This window comes from Lampetra fluviatilis, chromosome 35 (genome assembly GCF_964198595.1).
Source record: "Lampetra fluviatilis chromosome 35, kcLamFluv1.1, whole genome shotgun sequence".
Lineage (NCBI taxonomy): Eukaryota > Metazoa > Chordata > Hyperoartia > Petromyzontiformes > Petromyzontidae > Lampetra > Lampetra fluviatilis.
The window spans coordinates 7,834,136-7,852,544 of record NC_136309.1 but is presented as its reverse complement, the minus strand read 5'-3'; the positions used below and the strand labels follow the sequence as shown (position 1 = coordinate 7,852,544).

Genomic DNA, 18,409 nt, shown 5'->3' with positions numbered 1-18,409 from the left:
GCTGTGGCCGTGGTGGGGTCGGTTTATTTTGAACCCACTGCCCTCTGCCGTGACGTCTGACCGCAAGGTCCGGCCTTAAGCGTTTCCGTGAGGGTTTGAATACGAATATCACGAGCCGTTATTGTTCCGGTGGTTCGGTCCCCAGGTTAGAGAATTCAGATTTAGAATCAGAATATTTATTTATACCGAAGGGATCCGATGAGCGATAAACCTAGGGGCGGGTAAGAACGTTACAACAAACAATGCAAAAACATGATGGTAGTGCAAAGTACAAGAAAACAAATCACCCAAACACACACAAATTAAACTAAACCATCCCCATCCTACTATGCAAAGCCGACTGAGGTATGACTTTATTTTTCAGAAGCGACCTGGCCACAAATGATAGCTCAACAAAGTGGCCCGTCATTTGGACATTTATAGCAGCAAAATAATCTAAATAATCTCAATGCACGTCTCTAAATGTGGTGGGAAAAACCGGAGGACCCGGAGAAAAAATCCACGCGACCACGGGGAGAGAGACACCGCAAACTCCAAATATGGAGCAGCCGTCCCCCCTTGTCCTCCAACTGAAGTTAAAAAGTGTCACAAGTTTAAAATTCGCGGTCGGACGAAGTAAGCTGGCGATCAAACAAGGGAGGGGGAGGCTGTGATCATCTCCGCTTGTGCTCCTGAACCAGAGAATTCCACATTCCTACGGCAAGGATGATGATCTACATTTCCACCTTCGGGGCCGTCAGCAAGTGTTATTCATTTTACCGACCTCGGAGGGATGTGTGGGTTTACTGTCTCACACCCGGTGTCGCTGAACTAGTGCCCAATCCGCATGTTTTGTTTACGTGACCAACCTTAACTGAGTGGGCGTGTCGGATCGTGGCGTTCGGAGCATTGGTGAAGAACGCTGCCGCGTAACCTGTGTCCATCAGGTGGTCATGCTCAAGCCGCTGAAAGTGTACGACGGGGTGTTCACCAACACGCAGAAGAGGGAGCTCTGCCTCGTGAGTCATTGAGCGGCACGGGCTCTTTTTTTTTAAACAAGCCACGCCAAGGTCGAGTCAAGGTCAAACTCAAGAGAGTTCCCATGCTGCATTAGTCCTTGGCCCAGAGTCGAAATTGGTACCACCTAAGGTCAGCAAGAATTTGTAGCGATTTATTTATGTGGCGAATACGATTTAAAATTTTAACCAGAATAATTATTTAAACTGGAGGAATCCGATGAGCTATGAAGCTCTTTACCCACCCGTTCAAAACTGTTATCATACAATTCAATGTTATTGGCCACTTCAAGCTATTGGAACCACTGAAGTTTTGTAACCTCAGATGGTGCCCGACAAGCGAAATGATATCTGGTCTGGGCTCATGGGACCATCCGGTCTTTCGCAGTAGTGTGACACAGCGTTCTGATGGTTGGAACACCGCGGTACAACCAGAAAACGCATTGGAGAACGCAATACTCACTCACTCGGAAGAGCGTAGGCATTGTAGTCATCTCCATCGGTGTCCCCGGAGGAGCGTGGTGGAAATGTCTCAGTCCTATGGCAGGGACCGGTCTCTTACCACAGCGCAACCCCTGTTGGCTTTTCACAAAGTGGTGCACACGTTGATTTAACGTTCATTTGTACACAAAATGTACGGTTCATGGGGCGTGTATATTCGATGCCACTCACGGTGACGCAGTGAATTGGTGCACTTGCGCTATGAACCCAGTGAACCGAGAGGTTCATTCCTGGCCATGACTAACATCAGTGGCAAGTGATTTCTCAAGTCGAGTTCCAATTCTTTTTGTTTAGCCAGGTGAGAACTCAGCGTTCATGTGTACCAGGTGAAAACTCACCTGGTAAAATACACCCCCCCCTCCGCCCAATCCCCTCCCACCAACCTGCCACTGACCAGTGTGGTGAAATATGATCAAACGACCCCCGAATGTCATGGGACCTCCCTTGCCAAGTGTCAAAATGTAAGAATAGGTTTTACCCTTTCTGGAAATAAAACAGTTGTGTTAAGATGATAAAACACCAAACAGAAACCTTTTGCAAGGAATCATGTCGGCATTAACGACATGTACTTGTGGTGAACATGCACACAGAGACTAGGCTCTAAAGAAAGCGGTCTCTGGTGTGGACCAATCAGTTTCAAAGACAATGCATCATATACTACCAGAGTATGTTTATTTGTGTGCGTGTTCACCACAAGTATATGTGGTTAATGCAGACATGATTCCTTGCAAAGAGCTTCTGTTTGGTGTTTTATCATCTTAACACAACTGTTTAATTGCCATAAAGGGTAAAACCTATTCTTATACCCCTGCAAGACCAAAGCAGGATGCTTTCATTCAGCAGTACATTGACAAATGAATTGAAATCATACAACGCAGCACGTGTTTCAAGGATGCTAGTTGAAGGTGCCAGAGTGCCCCCTGCTGATCTTAAAGCATCCTGTACCACTTCCCTTTACGAATGATTGAAGCTGGTAACTGCTGTGCGTCCATATGTGTTGACAACATGAGGTGGTCAGTAAAACTGGATCCGAGTTAGTTCAGGACTAGAGGCTCTGCAATCCGGCTAGATGTGTGTAGTGCGCGCAGAGTGGCGCACATCAAGACGAGAGGGCATTTGCCAATGGATGGCAATCGACGTCGCAACACGCACGCTCGTTTCACAAGCTTGGGAGCTTCACAGATCTGTGTGAGCCACCAGGCCTCACCTCCAAAGTTCTGGTCGCTGGCAAGCGCCACCGCTTCTGTGGCTGTCGCTATACATAACTGGCATTTAATCAGGATAAATAAAATAATTAAGAAAAATCTCACACTCGTGAACAAAGCTGCCTTAAAGTAATATATGTATATGATTGTACCTGTCCACCAATGCCAATGCAGCATCACCAAACAATTTAGGATGATAATTTTCATTTGTACACCTCTGAAATGCCACAGCAACTGAAGGTGACTTGCAAAGACATACAGTAGTTGAGATAGATGGCCAACAACACAATATGCAAATGCTGCGGGATAATTTTCATCTGGAAAGCCATTAGGCTACTGAACCTAAAAATGCATTCGATTAATACGCGCAGGCACGCAAATGGGTTCCGCTTGTATATCCATTCATTCAAAGTGCGTAGTCAGCGAAGGACCGATGCGCCAAACGTGTGACCTTTTGCAATCGCAGTCGCATAAACTGCTCTTGCTGCCACACCGTAATGCTCCACAACGATGCATCCTGGACAACGACGCAAACCGCTTCGTTCACAGCTGATATCCATGGCCTGCGACAACTTGACCAAGTTTTACGGGACCACGGTGGGAGGCATCGGGGTTACGTACGCTGTGACCGACTACTGCAGCAGAGGTTCCCTCTGGGTGAGTGACGCAAGATGCTCAACTCTCACCAACGTGAATGATACAGCTGGGCTCTCGACGGAGGTGTTAGGGGCCATCCATAAATGACGTCACGCACCTGGGGGGGGGGGGTCAGACATTTGTGACGATGGGGGGAGGGGGGGGTTTGAGAAATGTGACGTCACATCAAAATGCTCAACTTTAAATAAATATAGACAACACGCTCTACTTAATAAAATAGACTTTTTAATAAATGTTTTCTCCGACAACATCAGAGTGCAGCACCACATTAAATACGCACAACAATGACAATAGCTTAAAGCGACTTTAAGCATGTTTTTTTTTTTTGGGGGGGGGGGGAAGAGCTTTGTGACGTCATATTTGAGGGGGGGGGTCTGACTTTTTGTGACGAAGGGGGTGGGGTCAAAAATCGTCCAAAATCGCGTGACGTAATTTATGGACGGCCCCTTATTGATAAAAGCCAAAGTGATTTCCTGCTCCAGTTTACAGTCCTGAGCCATTGGCGGAAATTCCACATTACCGTGGCGGGGGCGAGACTATACATAGGACAAGCACTGTTGCTTTCCCCCACGACGTGGTATTGATTTTATCAACCCCGGGGAGATGATGGGCCAAGTCAACCACCAACCACGGATTGAACTGTCGAGCTTGTGATTGAGAGGCGCTCGCTCTGTGGCCGAGCCAGCTGGTCGCGCCGCGGTTTGAACTGTGCGGTCGAAAGGTGGCGAAAGCGTTCCTAGTCCAGCTGTGGAACTGACAAAGGGCTGTGCGTGCATTTACTCCGGGGTGCAACAATCTGCACTCATCACGGTTCGACGGATTCTCGTGTTTCAGGCTCGCGACTCCATTCAGCAGGTAAATAGTTTCAATCCTCACGTGTTAAACTAACTCGTTTTATTTTTGATTTGAAGCTTTCGTGACTGCAGGAATCCATACTCTTCGATTCTTTCGGTAAAGTCACGTAGGTAGAAAAATAATAGATCATGACGTTTCGATCGCAACACAAGCAATCGTCATCAGGTGGGACAACCACAGCAAGAAGAAACTGCTGAAGTAGGCGAGAGATCTGCTGTGGCACGAGGTTATATAGGCCTCGGCCGTAGGGGTGAGAGAGAAAGGGGGTGGGGCAGGGCAGAAAGTGGACCCCGTAGCAGCACCCGGGTCACTGGAGTAGAGGTCGAAAAAAGATGCACAGAGAGAGTCACACACAGAGAGTCGGAAATAACAGCTGACATGGGCAGGTAGGATGGAGACATCACAGTCAGTTAAGACTTTACCTGGTTAAAAACGTCCTTCCAATGATTGCTCAGTTTGTACCCATCTTCTCGGTTGAAGTTGTGTCTGTGTTTATCTATCAGGATGGCTTCATGAACTAGTTTTAACATTGTGGTGAACATAGGGTCCTCCAGCTGCTGCAGGGGTCACGGGGAACCCATTCCCTGCAACGTGTATGAAACAGACAGCGCTTGGAACGAGCCTCTCCCATCCATCCATAACACAGGCGTTACAGGCACCTCTGCTGTTACCCTGAAGGCAGCAGAGGTAAATGCAGCAAAATCCATGGTTGTACTGCACGTCTATGCCCCAGGGTGTATTCCGCCAGTTTTCACAAACCTACACCGACCTAAGTGGTGAAGTATGGTCAAATAACCCCCACAAGCCCGCATGGTATGTGGAGTAGGCCCTAATCCTGCAGTGGACTCGCCAAAAATGGCTGCACATGTAAATACAAACAGAACAACGTTACTGCTGGCACACTCGATTTGAGTTTGATTAATAGATTATTAATAGCATTGATTGGTCTGCGTGTGTGTGTGTGGCAGTGCGTGGAGAGTGATAGTGTAGCAGGTAGCGTGCTGCACTACGAACCCGGCGACCCAAGTTTGATTTACGCTCGACCAACATCGGTAACGATTATCTGAACCGGTCCTGGGCCTCCCCTAGGTCGACTCAGCCTCAAATGAGTACCTGGTGTGGTGTGCAAATATCGCCACTGGGGAGACAAAGGCGGCCGGGCTTGGTGTTGGCCACCCACCCTCTCGTGTGCCGTCCCGGCCTTCATAGGTGCTCGCTAACAGGACTTGCCCCAACAATCTGTTAAGGCTATAAGGGGGATCTTTGTTTTTGTGGCAGTGTACGCACGCCCTATATCTTATTCTGATTCACTTTAAAACACAGGACATCCTTCAAGATGAGGTCACCTACCCGGAGGACACGCTCATGGACTGGGAATTCAAGGTGTCCATCATGCATGACATCGCCAAGGTGAGCGGTTCGCAAGCCCCGGGGTCTACTCCGACGACGATTATGTTAATCGATTAGCGTGGCTGGCGACGCACGGTGCCAAGAAGTTCAACATACGTACTTTCAAATTGTAAATGTTGTGTGTTTACTCTCCATCACACCGGTGTGCTGAAGTAGTAACTAACTGGCATCTTGTGTACGTGACGAACCTTACTAGTTGCTCGTGTTGGGTGTTGGCATGTTTAATGACACATTTATATTTACGCGTTCTAACCCGGTTTTTTTTGTTGCCTTATTATGGATACATGAATCTTGACTTAAAGCTTTCGTGACTGCAGGAATTCATATTCTTTGGGCCTTTCGGTAAAGTCACGTAGATAGGTTCAAAGAAAATAACCAAAAACTACGACGTTTCGATTGCAACACAAGCGGTCGTCATCAGGAAAAGGGGGGTTACCTTCTAAAGGCAACTGTTTATAAAGGTTTGAAATGGGCGTAGCCCAAATGTCAATCAGCCAATGTAAGTGGTGGGCAGCGACTGTGGCAGTGGTGGGTTTTCCACCAATCAAAGGGCTGCCAGGTAAATTTAGCATGTCAATGCAAGATCGCCGAGCATCCTCCACGGCGAGTGCGCCAAGGTGGCTGTGTGAGTGTGAGAGATTAGCATGTTAATGGTAGATCGTGAAGCAGCAACCTCGAGGATGGCGCGCGAGGTAGCTGTGTTAGTGAAAAATGTAATCTGTTAATGTAAAAAATGAAAGAGACGAAAATAACAACTAACATCGGAAGGTCGTAGGATGGGAACATCACAGCCAGTTATGACTTAAACTGGTTAATAACGTCCTTCCAATGATTGCTCAGTTTGTACCCATCTTCTCTGTTGAAATTGTGTCTGTGTTTATAGACTCCAATACCCTGGAGTCTATAAACTGAGTTGCAGCTGTGGTGACTGTTACACTGAGGAAACGAAATGTCATGTCTCTGATCGTGTCCGCGAGCACAAGTCAGATTTGAAACATGGCAAAATTGAGTCTTCCGCCGTTGCCGATCATTGCTACAACGTGGTGGGCTCTCATGAGATTGTTTTCTCCGAGACTAAGGTGCTCTGCAAACCCTCTGGCTACTATCAAAGGTTTGTACACGAAGCCATTCAGATATACAAACACAGACATAATTTCAACCGTGATGATAGGTATAAACTTAGTAATCATTGGAAATATGTTATCAACCATGCAAAAAAGACTTAATTACACATTTTTGGACCATCTTACCTGACAGGCACTATTTTACTTTACTTTACCGAGTGTTAACATCCCCAGTGTTTAACAGTACTCTCTTTATTGTCAGCCAACACTGGTATAAACATGGGCATTTTCGTTCTTTTCTATCATGTGTATCAACAGGTGCTTGTACATACACATGTCCACGTACACTTGCACCCCATACTCTCTTTTAGCCCCCCCTCCCCGTCCAATACGTTGGCGTGTGCAACAATAGTTACTTGCACACAACCACGTCCACGTCGCCGGCTCTTGCGTACCACTTCGTGCATTCTTTTGGCCCCGCCCCCTCCCCCCTCCCGATACGTTCTACATAGCACTTCGTGCCTTCTTTTATCTCCGCCCCCCTCCGTCCCGATACGTTCCATTCATTGGCTACCACATTCTGATAAGTCCCCCCCCCTCTCCTCCCCCCTCAACTTGCATTTAAGGGCTTACATCTTGAATCCTTGCCTCACTTGATGCAGCAAATCTGGCTGTGACGGTCCCACCTGATAACGGAGACTTGTGTTGCCTCCGAAACGTCGTGATTTTTTGTTTTTTATTGTTTTATTTGTATTAATTTTCATTTCATTTTTTACCTACCTGAATTGTGTGTTTGTTCATGATTTTGGAATTATTTTTGGTGACCCCTGCTATGTATGCCAAGGTGATGGTTTTGATTGGGTCCTCAGATGCTTCTTTCCCACCGGTTGGGGTGATAGCTTTACGGATTGTGTGGTCCGAATATCCATTCATCTTAATTGGGGGTAAGTGAGGACCCCTAATGAGGAGGGAGATATGACGGAGTGTGCAGAGCAACACGGGGAGTTGGTTGGTTGGTGCTCAAGGGATGATGAACAGAAGAGTCGGGGAGAAGACGCCTGGGACCTCGCCCTCCTCACCTCGTCCTCCCCAGCAGTGTTGGCTGATCCCCTGCTGGGAGCAGGGACGAGGGTGGAGGTGTGACGGAAGCAGCACAAGATAGCGGAGTATAGAGTGAGAGAGTTAGCGGAGTACAGAGTGAGAGAGTTAGCGGAGTATAGCAGGGAGTTCGGAACAAGGGTGGGTGTGTGTGTTCGTGTAAGTGAGGAGCATCCACAAAGATCCCCCGTGTAGCCTTAACAGACTGTTGGGGCAAGTGCTGTTAGCGAGCACCTATGAAGGCCGGAACAGCACACGAGGGGGTGGGTGGCCAACACCACGCCCGGCCACCTATGTCTCCCTAGTCACGATGTTTACACATCGCACCAGGCAATCATTTGAGGCTGAGTCTACCTAGGGGAGGTACAGGACCAATTTAGATAATCGTTACTGGTGTTGACCTTGAGTGGGAATCGAACTTGGGTCACCGAGGTTCGTAGTGCAGTGCACTAACCGCTACACTACCACTCCGGTTTCCTCCCACATGTAAACACTCATTAATACAGGGAGGAACAATGTTCCACACTGCCCACCAGGGATTATTTAGCTGTCTGTCTGTCTGACTGTCTGTCTGTCGTGCATAAATAAATATATAATACACACAGCTCTTTGATTGGTGGAGACCTTACAAACAGCTCTTTGACTGGTGGAGACCTACTGCCGGGTACGGAGAGGGGAGGTGCCTAAGGGAGAAGGGTCAGGGGAGGGGCCTAAGGAAGGGGGGAGTCAGGTAAACAGCTCTTTGATTGGTGGAGACCTACTGCCGGGTACGGAGAGGGGAGGTGCCTAAGGGAGGAGGGTCAGGGGAGGGGCCTAAGGAAGGGGGGAGTCAGGAGAGGGGCCTGAAGGGGGGGGGGTTCAGGGGAGGGGCCTGAGGGGGGGGTCAGCGGAGGGGCCTGAGGGAGGGGGGGTCAGGGGAGAGGCCTAAGGATATGGGGGGGGGGGGGGTGCTAAGGGGAGGGGCCTAACAGAAGGGGGGTCAGGGGAGGGGCCTAAGGGAAGGGGGGTCAGGGGAGGGGCCTGAGGATTTGGGGGGTGGTCAGGGGAGGGGCCTAAGGGAAAGGGGGTCAGGGGAGGGGCCTAAGGGGGGAGGGGCCAAAGGGAGGGGGGGGCGATAGTTAAGGGGGCTGTCTGCCTGGCTACCTAAAGTCAAGTTATCTTTTAAACATACAGGTAGGAACAACAGGTTCCACACTGCCCACCAGGGATTATTTGTCTGTCTGTTGTGCACGAATGCGCTGTCCAACCAAGTTCCTACCTGCCCACTTCGAAGGAACGTGTTTGGCTGATAACACCTCAAGATGTACAGGACCGCAGAGCTTGAGCAGTTGTTGACACTGGCTCACCGCGTGGCCTGTCTGCGGTACCTTGCGTGTCTGGGTCATTCTCTCTCTTTCGAGGGCGAGCAAAATCCTGTGCGGCATGTTACAAATGTGAATGATTACCATCATGATTAAGAAGACGATTATGAATACATATCGACGTTCTTCGTAAGGCAAGTGTGTTCTCTCTGCGCGCAGGGCATGGTATATCTGCAGAACAAAATTGGTGCGCACGGCAGACTCAAGTCCATCAACTGCGTTGTGGACAGCAGGATGGTGGTGAAGGTCACGGACTTTGGGCTCATCAGCGAGAGGGAAGACAGGGATTGTGAGTACACGATGTGTGTGTACATACGTACATTGCACTTCTTTCACACTCTAATAGAGGTTTTTTAGGTTAGAGCGCGTAAATATAAATGTGTCATTAAACCCGCCACCACCCGACACAGCCAATTAAGTAAGGTTTCATACTCTTTGGTTCTTTTGGTAAAGTCACGTAGATGGAAAATAAAAATAAAACACGTTCCTTCGGAGTGGGCAGGTAGGAACTTGGTTGGACAGCGCATTCGTGCACAACAGACAGACAAATAATCCCTGGTGGGCAGTGTGGAACCTGTTGTTCCTACCTGTATGTATAAAAGATAACTTGACTTTAGGTAGCCAGGCAGACAGCCCCCTTAACTATCGCCCCCCCCCTCCCTTTGGCCCCTCCCCCCTTAGGCCCCTCCCCTGACCCCCTTTCCCTTAGGCCCCTCCCCTGACCACCCCCCCATATCCTCAGGCCCCTCCCCTGACCCCCCTTCCCTTAGGCCCCTCCCCTGACCCCCCCTTCTGTTAGGCCCCTCCCCTTAGCACCCCCCCCCCCCCATATCCTTAGGCCTCTCCCCTGACCCCCCCTCCCTCAGGCCCCTCCGCTGACCCCCCCCTCAGGCCCCTCCCCTGAACCCCCCCCCTCAGGCCCCTCTCCTGACTCCCCCCTTCCTTAGGCCCCTCCCCTGACCCTCCTCCCTTAGGCACCTCCCCTCTCCGTACCCGGCAGTAGGTCTCCACCAATCAAAGAGCTGTTTGTAAGGTCTCCACCAATCAAAGAGCTGTGTGTATTATATATTTATTTATGCACAACAGACAGACAGTCAGACAGACAGACAGCTAAATAATCCCTGGTGGGCAGTGTGGAACATTGTTCCTCCCTGTATTAATGAGTGTTTACATGTGGGAGGAAACCGGAGTGGTAGTGTAGCGGTTAGTGCACTGCATCGGGGTGGGGGTTAGAGATTGTGTGAGATTAGCATGTAGGGCATGTGAGAATGAGAGTGCAATCCAAAGGACATGTGAGAATGAGAGTGCAATAACTAGACGAGTGTGTAATAGAATGAGGGCTTGTGGGAAAGAGAGTGTGATCCAACAAGGGCTTAGTTGAGAGAGAGAAGAAAGCTGAGACATCAAACTTAGCAATGCAACTCAGAGAGTCGGCCGACACAACAGTTAAAACTTTACCTGGTTGATCAAGTCCTTCCAATTATTACTTAATTTACATCCATCTCTCGGTTGAATGTATGTCTGTTTGTATATCTGGATAGCTTCATGAACAAATCTTTGATGGTAGCCAGAAGGTTTGCAGAGCAATGTTTTGGTCTCAGAAAAAAACTATATTTCACTGACGGCGTCGACCGGGACAGCCAACCACTGTCCGGCCACATGATGATCGGGCGAAGGTGGCAGCGACGAGGGTGACAATGACGGGTCCAATCACAGAACTAGCAGCCCGGAGCTCTCGCTCTCCGCTGCTTTTATTTCCCTCGGCGCGGCTTAGCTCCGCCATAGCCACGCCTCCCTTCTCGAACCCACCAGATGGTTCTAGGGGCTTCCCCACCAGATCTACCGTGACCCTTGCCCCAGTTCCTCCGCCCTGCCAGCAGACCCGTGTATATGCTCAACGGCGTGTGCGCTAAGTGCCCACCTGCAGTTGCAGCTGATGTACAACAGTCAGCGCTATGTCACTACACATTTTTTAAAATGTGAACACAACAAAACTATTTATAGAAAAGTATTTTTTATTATAAAAATAATGTCTTATCTCCAGCTGCTTGGTGGGGCAGCGCCCCAACGCTCCTAGTGGACGAACCGCGCCTGGCCGTATCCTTATTCACGGCTCTTGAGTCGCTGCTCAGCGCTGGCTTGAGCCACTCGGTCGCTTCCAAAGGTTCATGGGCGGCTCGGCCGTGGCTTGGCTCAGGCTCAGCTCATGGAAATCCTAAGCGTGGATTGGACCACGCTCAGAGACAGACATGGCATGGAGCCAGAGCGAAACATGACGAGGAATGAAGGCCGTAATGTGCGGCTGACATGCGGTACGCGTAATTCCTTGTGCAGGTTCCTTGAAAAGCACACCTCGTCCTGAGAATGCAGTCAAGGAGAAGATAATTTCATACGCCCAGATGTTAAAGGTACAAGCATAAATATGTGTATATATACACACACAGAACACATCACCACACAATCAACTTTATAGATCCCGGAAATTGTCTTGTGCAGTTGAAAATGAATTCACTAGCGTAACGTGCCACAACAAAAACAAATATTTGAACCTCCCGGCATTGTGGAGTGAAACGTCGGACCATCGCCGAGCAAAGTCTTGCAAGTATGGTCGTGCCATTCGGGTCTGCTTGTCGGGATTTTACCGCGTGTTGTTCGGCATGACGTCCAACGATTCGCTGCACGTGTTGGGACCTTCTTCAGGAAACCTACGCAGTGGTATGGACATAGGCGGAGACATTCCGCGGAGGAGAATTTCGCATGAAGCAAGCATCTGAAGGAGGGGCGAGTGACGCTTTGCTTTTGTGATTAAACTTGCCAGGGGTTTGCGACTGTTTATCAGCATTGGACGTGCCAGTTTTAACATTTCTAGGGTAAGATTAAAAGCACTCCATCTGATACATTTAAAGAATTACCTTCCCAGAACCTGCCTCAAAGTGCCTTAAATGTTGGTGGAAATCTCAGCTGACAGGTGCTCTTGGTTAATTTCAAGCCGGGGACAGTTTGTTCACAATTTCCAAACGCTATTGTGTCATTTTCTGACCAGTGAACGCATTTATAATCGTCTCAATTGCCGGACTAACGCTTGATGTTAAAACGCGTTGGCGCCCTCCCTCAGGCGCGGACTCGGGGTCAAAACAAGCTTTTCAACAGATTCATAGCGCGGCGCTCAAACCCATGCGACGAGATAAGGCCAACGAGACCGAGCTCAAGTAAGCCCATGTCATCAACGTGCAGCATTAACGTTCATCATCGTGTCCCAACCCCGTCCTTCCCCCACCCCTTTTTCCCTTTATTTGTGTTCCTCTTCCCTTACCTTCCCTTCCCATAAAGCCCTATGTTCCTGCTCGCAGTCCCTGCACGTGAGTGGCACTCACAGTCCCCGTGAGTGGGGCGCTCGCAGTCCCTGTGCGAGAGTGGTAGGGAGAGTTTGGACCTCGGTTCACGGAATTTATGTACCATCCCTCCCCTCCCTTGTAACGGTTTGTGCCTTGTACCGGGCTCTTATAAAAAAAAAAATACACAAAAAAACATTCATTATCGTTTAGCTGTACTCGCCAATATCTGGATTCGAATTAACGACGTCAATTTCGCCCAGATGACGGCATTAGTTGTAGCGTTTAGGGTGACACAGAAAGACGTCGTAACAGGCGGAGCAGCCACGAGAAGGAGGCTGCCGACTCCCACCAAACGGAGGAAGGAGAACGGCAAAGCTACACGGACTCTCTCCTGAAGCCCTCTCATCGTGGCATTTAGTTTCTGGGACATGTTGCCACGTGTAAAATAGAAGCATCATTATCATTCACGGTCAATCCGCTGCTCGATGAAGGCCTTTCAAAGTCACCGCTGCCACCTGTCACGATCCTGCAATGTATTAGTTCCCCTAGCACCTGCTAAGTAACCGGTTTAAACACTCTGCATTCATTTTATTGATTGGTGCCTTAACTTTCAGAATCCCGGTAATGTAGTAATTGTCGTTCTCCCTGTCGACAACACCGTGTGTGCCCAATAGCAATCGGAAATTTGGCTCGCCGAGGAAGCAGTTACGATGGCAAAATGCGTCCACATCTCCGCATGACGTACAAGTGCATGTGCGAGGCCTTTATCAATCCACTGCTAGATGAGGGCCTCCCCACACCGTGCAGGGTCGTGGGGGTTATTCGATCACATTTCACCATGCCGGTGAAGGTGGCAAGCGTAAGGGGCGCGAGATGTTAACTATCTCGCCTGGTATACAGGAAGTCGTGGGTTCAATCCTGACGCCTGTATATATTGGAAGTTTGCATGTCTCTCTCCCCGTGGTCGCGTGGATTATTTTTATCTGGGACGTCTGGTTTTTTCCTCCACATTTAGAATCAACATCACGCGTTTAGAGTCGTTGGCTGCTATAAATGTCAACACGATAAGGACTTTGTTGAGCTATCATTTGTGGCCAAGTTGCATCTGAAAAAGAGCTGTCTAGCTCAGTGGGCCTTCTTCTTGGTTCTTTCGGTAAAGTCACGTAGAAGGGAAGTAATAAAATAATAAAAATAAAACATAATAAAACAATTCTCACGACGTTTCGGCTACAACGCAAGCAGCCGTCTTCAGGTGAAGAATGAGACACTGCCAAGCTAGGAGCTTATATATAAGCTGAGTTGGAGGTGGAAGAAGAAGAGAGCCTTAACAAAAGAATGTGCATATCAAGAGGAATTTAGCATATTCATGGGAAATGCGTAGGAGGTGGGCGGGGGGGGTTTCAAAGTCATATTATGCCCATGCATTATGCAGGATCAGCAGCACCAAAGGGAGGGGGTGGGTAGCATTAACAAAGGGAGGGCATGTTAATAGTATGTAGAAGCAATGAAACATGTGAATGGGAAAACGGTGGCAGGAGATCCGCAGTGGAGCAAATAATGCATTCCCTGTGGAGAACACAAGATACACAGTTAATGCAAGTGAGTGGACTGCGGTCTGAAAGTCACCATAAACGTGAACAACAATCAGTTAAGATCCGAAGTGGTTTATTACGTCCTTCCAATGATTGCTGAGCCAGAATCCATCTTCTCGGTTGAAATTGTCTCTGTGTTTGTATATGTGGATCGCCTCATGAACGAATCTCATGGTAGCCAGATGGCTTGCAGAGAACCTCTGTCTTGGAGAAGTCAATGTCATGTGAACCCACTGAATTATAACAGTGATCTGCCACGGCTGAGGTGTTTGTCCTACCGTGTTTCAGGTCAGCTTTATGTTCACGGATGCGGTCCGAGACATGTCGTTTGGTTTCTCCAAAGATCTCCAAAATCCTGATTAAACACAAGATTCAGGTACGATTCAACACAGTACATAAAATCCGTGATCTGGTTCCGTCTGTAAAAGACGTGGTTCCAGACATACAGTACCCTGGCGTCTACAAACTAAGTTGCCTCTGTGGTAGCAGTTACATTGGAGAAACCAAAAGACATGTCTCGGACCGCATCCGTGAACATAAAGCTGACCTGAAACACGGTAGGACAAACACCTCAGCCGTGGCAGATCACTGTTACAATTCAGTGGGTTCACATGACATTGACTTCTCCAAGACAGAGGTTATCTGCAAGCCATCTGGCTACCATGAGAGATTCGTTCATGAGGCGATCCACATATACAAATACAAAGACAATTTCAACCGAGAAGATGGATTCTGGCTCGGCAATCATTGGAAGGACGTAATAAACCACTTCGGATCTTAATTGATTGTTGTTCACGTTTATGGTGACTTTCAGACCACAGTCCACTCACTGGCATTAACTGTGTATCTTGTGTTCTCCACAGGGAATGCATTATTTGCTCCGCTGCGGATCTCCTGCCACCGTTTTCCCATTCACATGTTTCATTGCTTCTACATACTATTAACATGCCCTCCCTTTGTTAATGCTACCCCCCCCCCTCCCTTTGGTGCTGCTGATCCTGCATAATGCATGGGCATAATATGACTTTGAAACCCCCCCGCCCACCTCCGACGCATTTCCCATGAATATGCTAAATTCCTCTTGATATGCACATTCTTTTGTTAAGGCTCTCTTCTTCTTCCACCTCCAACTCAGCTTATATATAAGCTCCTAGCTTGGCAGTGTCTCATTCTTCACCTGAAGACGGCTGCTTGCGTTGTAGCCGAAACGTCGTGAGAATTGTTTTATTATGTTTTATTTTTATTATTTTATTACTTCCCTTCTACGTGACTTTACCGAAAGAACCAAGAAGATGAATCCCTGCAGTCACGAAAGCTTTAAATCGAAATCAGTGGGCCTTGCCGGGTAAAATAAAAAGAAATGTGTTAATTTCGCTACGATTTGGGGCCCGCTTGACAACCACCGTGAGAGACAATTCAATTGGCAGACTAATGTCCACCTGCAGGCCAGGGGCCGAGTCACCTCATGTCACCACTGGGACAGCCGCCGTTGGGGCTTTCTCGTTAAACGGTTGAGATGAGGCGCAACGCGGTTTGCAATGCCCGAGGCGTTTAAGCAACATGCAATAGCAATGAGTAATATTCTAACCGACGGACGTGACTTGCGATCAGAACTCTGGATGGCCCCAGAGCACCTGCGAGTGGGGGGCGTCTCACCCAAGGGTGACGTCTACAGCTTCGGGATCATCCTCCAAGAGCTCCTCTACCGCAGAGGCGTCTTCTACATCCGAGATGGGAGCTACGGCGAAAGCGGTGAGCAGCTGGGACGACGGGATCGTGGCAGGACTCCCCGTCCTCCCTTTCTCCACTTGCACATGTGAGACGTGTCGGGGCCCCATGCTGAACCGGCGCAGCAACTGCTCAAGGCGGCACCGATATTGTTTTTTTTCACTGAAGAAGTCGTGAGCACGTGACGTCATCGTCATACGTAGACGGACTGACGCTATGTATGACGAAACATTTTTTTTTTATCAAACCCCTTGCCCTGCTTGGCCAGCGTGTCACGTTTTTGGTCACAGCTCGGCATGGCAAATAGCTGGTGGAAAACGTCCCGGGAGGCCTCTGTCCTGGCATGTCTCGGATGTGCCAGTGGAAAGGCGTGCTGCTGAGGGGACAAGGCCTGTGGGGATCAAAACAATGGCCATGCCTGTGACATGGTCTGATGCTTAATTTTAGAACTTTCGTGACTGCAGGAATTATTATTTGTTTCTTTCGGTTAAGTCACGTCTAAAGATAAAATAATAAATTAAATTAAATAATAGAATACGACGTTTCGATTGCAACACAAGCAATCATCATCAGGTATAATGAAATAGCGACATAAAATCTAACCAGAAAACTATAGACAGACATATTAGCAGACAGATATCACCAAGATACATAGCGAGAGCAACACAGGTAACAGAGAGGGGTGATTGTCTCTGTGTGGTGGCCTTAAATAGACAGAGGGGGGGGCGGAGGCAGAGAGAGGGAGGAGGGTTAGAGAAAAAATTAGCATATCAATGAGTGGTCAACAGACGTGGTGCTGCGAATGCGATGGCACGGCAAGCAATCCTGAAAATCAGGAGAAGGACACACTAAAATTCAATAACCTAGTAAAATATCGAAATGTAATGTAATACAACACAGAGGGTCGGTCAACACACAATTAACGCATAGCCTGGTTGATTACGTATTTCAAAGATTGCTAAGTTAGAATTTAAGTGTGAACAATCTAAAGAGAGGACACAGGCAGAGAAAACAAGTCGCCAGAGAGAGAGAAAAAAGATAAGCTTAAAACTTCCCCGTGAAGTGGTTCAATCTTAATTTTAGAACTTTCGTGACTGCAGGAATTATTATTTGTTTCTTTCGGTTAAGTCACGTCTAAAGATAAAATAATAAATTAAATTAAATAATAGAATACGACGTTTCGATTGCAACACAAGCAATCGTCATCAGGTATAATGAAATAGCGACATAAAATCTAACCAGAAAACTATAGACAGACATATTAGCAGACAGATATCACCAAGATACATAGCGAGAGCAACACAGGTAACAGAGAGGGGTGATCGTCTCTGTGTGGTGGCCTTAAATAGACAGAGGGGGGGGCGGAGGCAGAGAGAGGGAGGAGGGTTAGAGAAAAAATTAGCATATCAATGAGTGGTCAACAGACGTGGTGCTGCGAATGCGATGGCACGGCAAGCAATCCTGAAAATCAGGAGAAGGACACACTAAAATTAAATAACCTAGTAAAATATCGAAATGTAATGTAATACAACACAGAGGGTCGGTCAACACACAATTAACGCATAGCCTGGTTGATTACGTATTTCAAAGATTGCTAAGTTAGAATTTAAGTGTGAACAATCTAAAGAGAGGACACAGGCAGAGAAAACAAGTCGCCAGAGAGAGAGAAAAAAGATAAGCTTAAAACTTCCCCGTAGAAGTGGTTCAATCTTAATTTTAGAACTTTCGTGACTGCAGGAATTATTATTTGTTTCTTTCGGTTAAGTCACGTCTAAAGATAAAATAATAAATTAAATTAAATAATAGAATACGACGTTTCGATTGCAACACAAGCAATCATCATCAGGTATAATGAAATAGCGACATAAAATCTAACCAGAAAACTATAGACAGACATATTAGCAGACAGATATCACCAAGATACATAGCGAGAGCAACACAGGTAACAGAGAGGGGTGATCGTCTCTGTGTGGTGGCCTTAAATAGACAGAGGGGGGGGCGGAGGCAGAGAGAGGGAGGAGGGTTAGAGAAAAAATTAGCATATCAATGAGTGGTCAACAGACGTGGTGCTGCGAATGCGATGGCACGGCAAGCAAGCCTGAAAATCAGGAGAAGGACACACTAAAATTAAATAACCTAGTAAAATATCGAAATGTAATGTAATACAACACAGAGGGTCGGTCAACACACAATTAACGCATAGCCTGGTTGATTACGTATTTCAAAGATTGCTAAGTTAGAATGTAAGTGTGAACAATCTAAAGAGAGGACACAGGCAGAGAAAACAAGTCGCCAGAGAGAGAGAAAAAAGATAAGCTTAAAACTTCCCCGTAGAAGTGGTTCAATCTTAATTTTAGAACTTTCGTGACTGCAGGAATTATTATTTGTTTCTTTCGGTTAAGTCACGTCTAAAGATAAAATAATAAATTAAATTAAATAATAGAATACGACGTTTCGATTGCAACACAAGCAATCATCATCAGGTATAATGAAATAGCGACATAAAATCTAACCAGAAAACTATAGACAGAATTATTAGCAGACAAATATCACCAAGATACATAGCGAGAGCAACACAGGTAACAGGGAGGGGTGATCGTCTCTGTGT

General features: G+C 47.6%; 1 protein-coding gene across 1 annotated transcript in view; it reads left to right on the top strand.

Moving 5' to 3' along the window:
* The window catches only part of LOC144944705 (guanylyl cyclase C-like), a 58,188-nt gene that overhangs the window by 18,474 nt on the left and 21,305 nt on the right, over nucleotides 1–18,409 (top strand). The window contains exons 4-10 of the mRNA XM_078873063.1: nucleotides 927–998; nucleotides 3,251–3,358; nucleotides 5,537–5,623; nucleotides 9,306–9,435; nucleotides 11,481–11,554; nucleotides 12,262–12,355; nucleotides 15,685–15,825. Coding sequence (XP_078729189.1) covers nucleotides 927–998; nucleotides 3,251–3,358; nucleotides 5,537–5,623; nucleotides 9,306–9,435; nucleotides 11,481–11,554; nucleotides 12,262–12,355; nucleotides 15,685–15,825 — 706 coding nt within the window. The remainder of the gene's footprint in view (nucleotides 1–926; nucleotides 999–3,250; nucleotides 3,359–5,536; nucleotides 5,624–9,305; nucleotides 9,436–11,480; nucleotides 11,555–12,261; nucleotides 12,356–15,684; nucleotides 15,826–18,409) is intronic.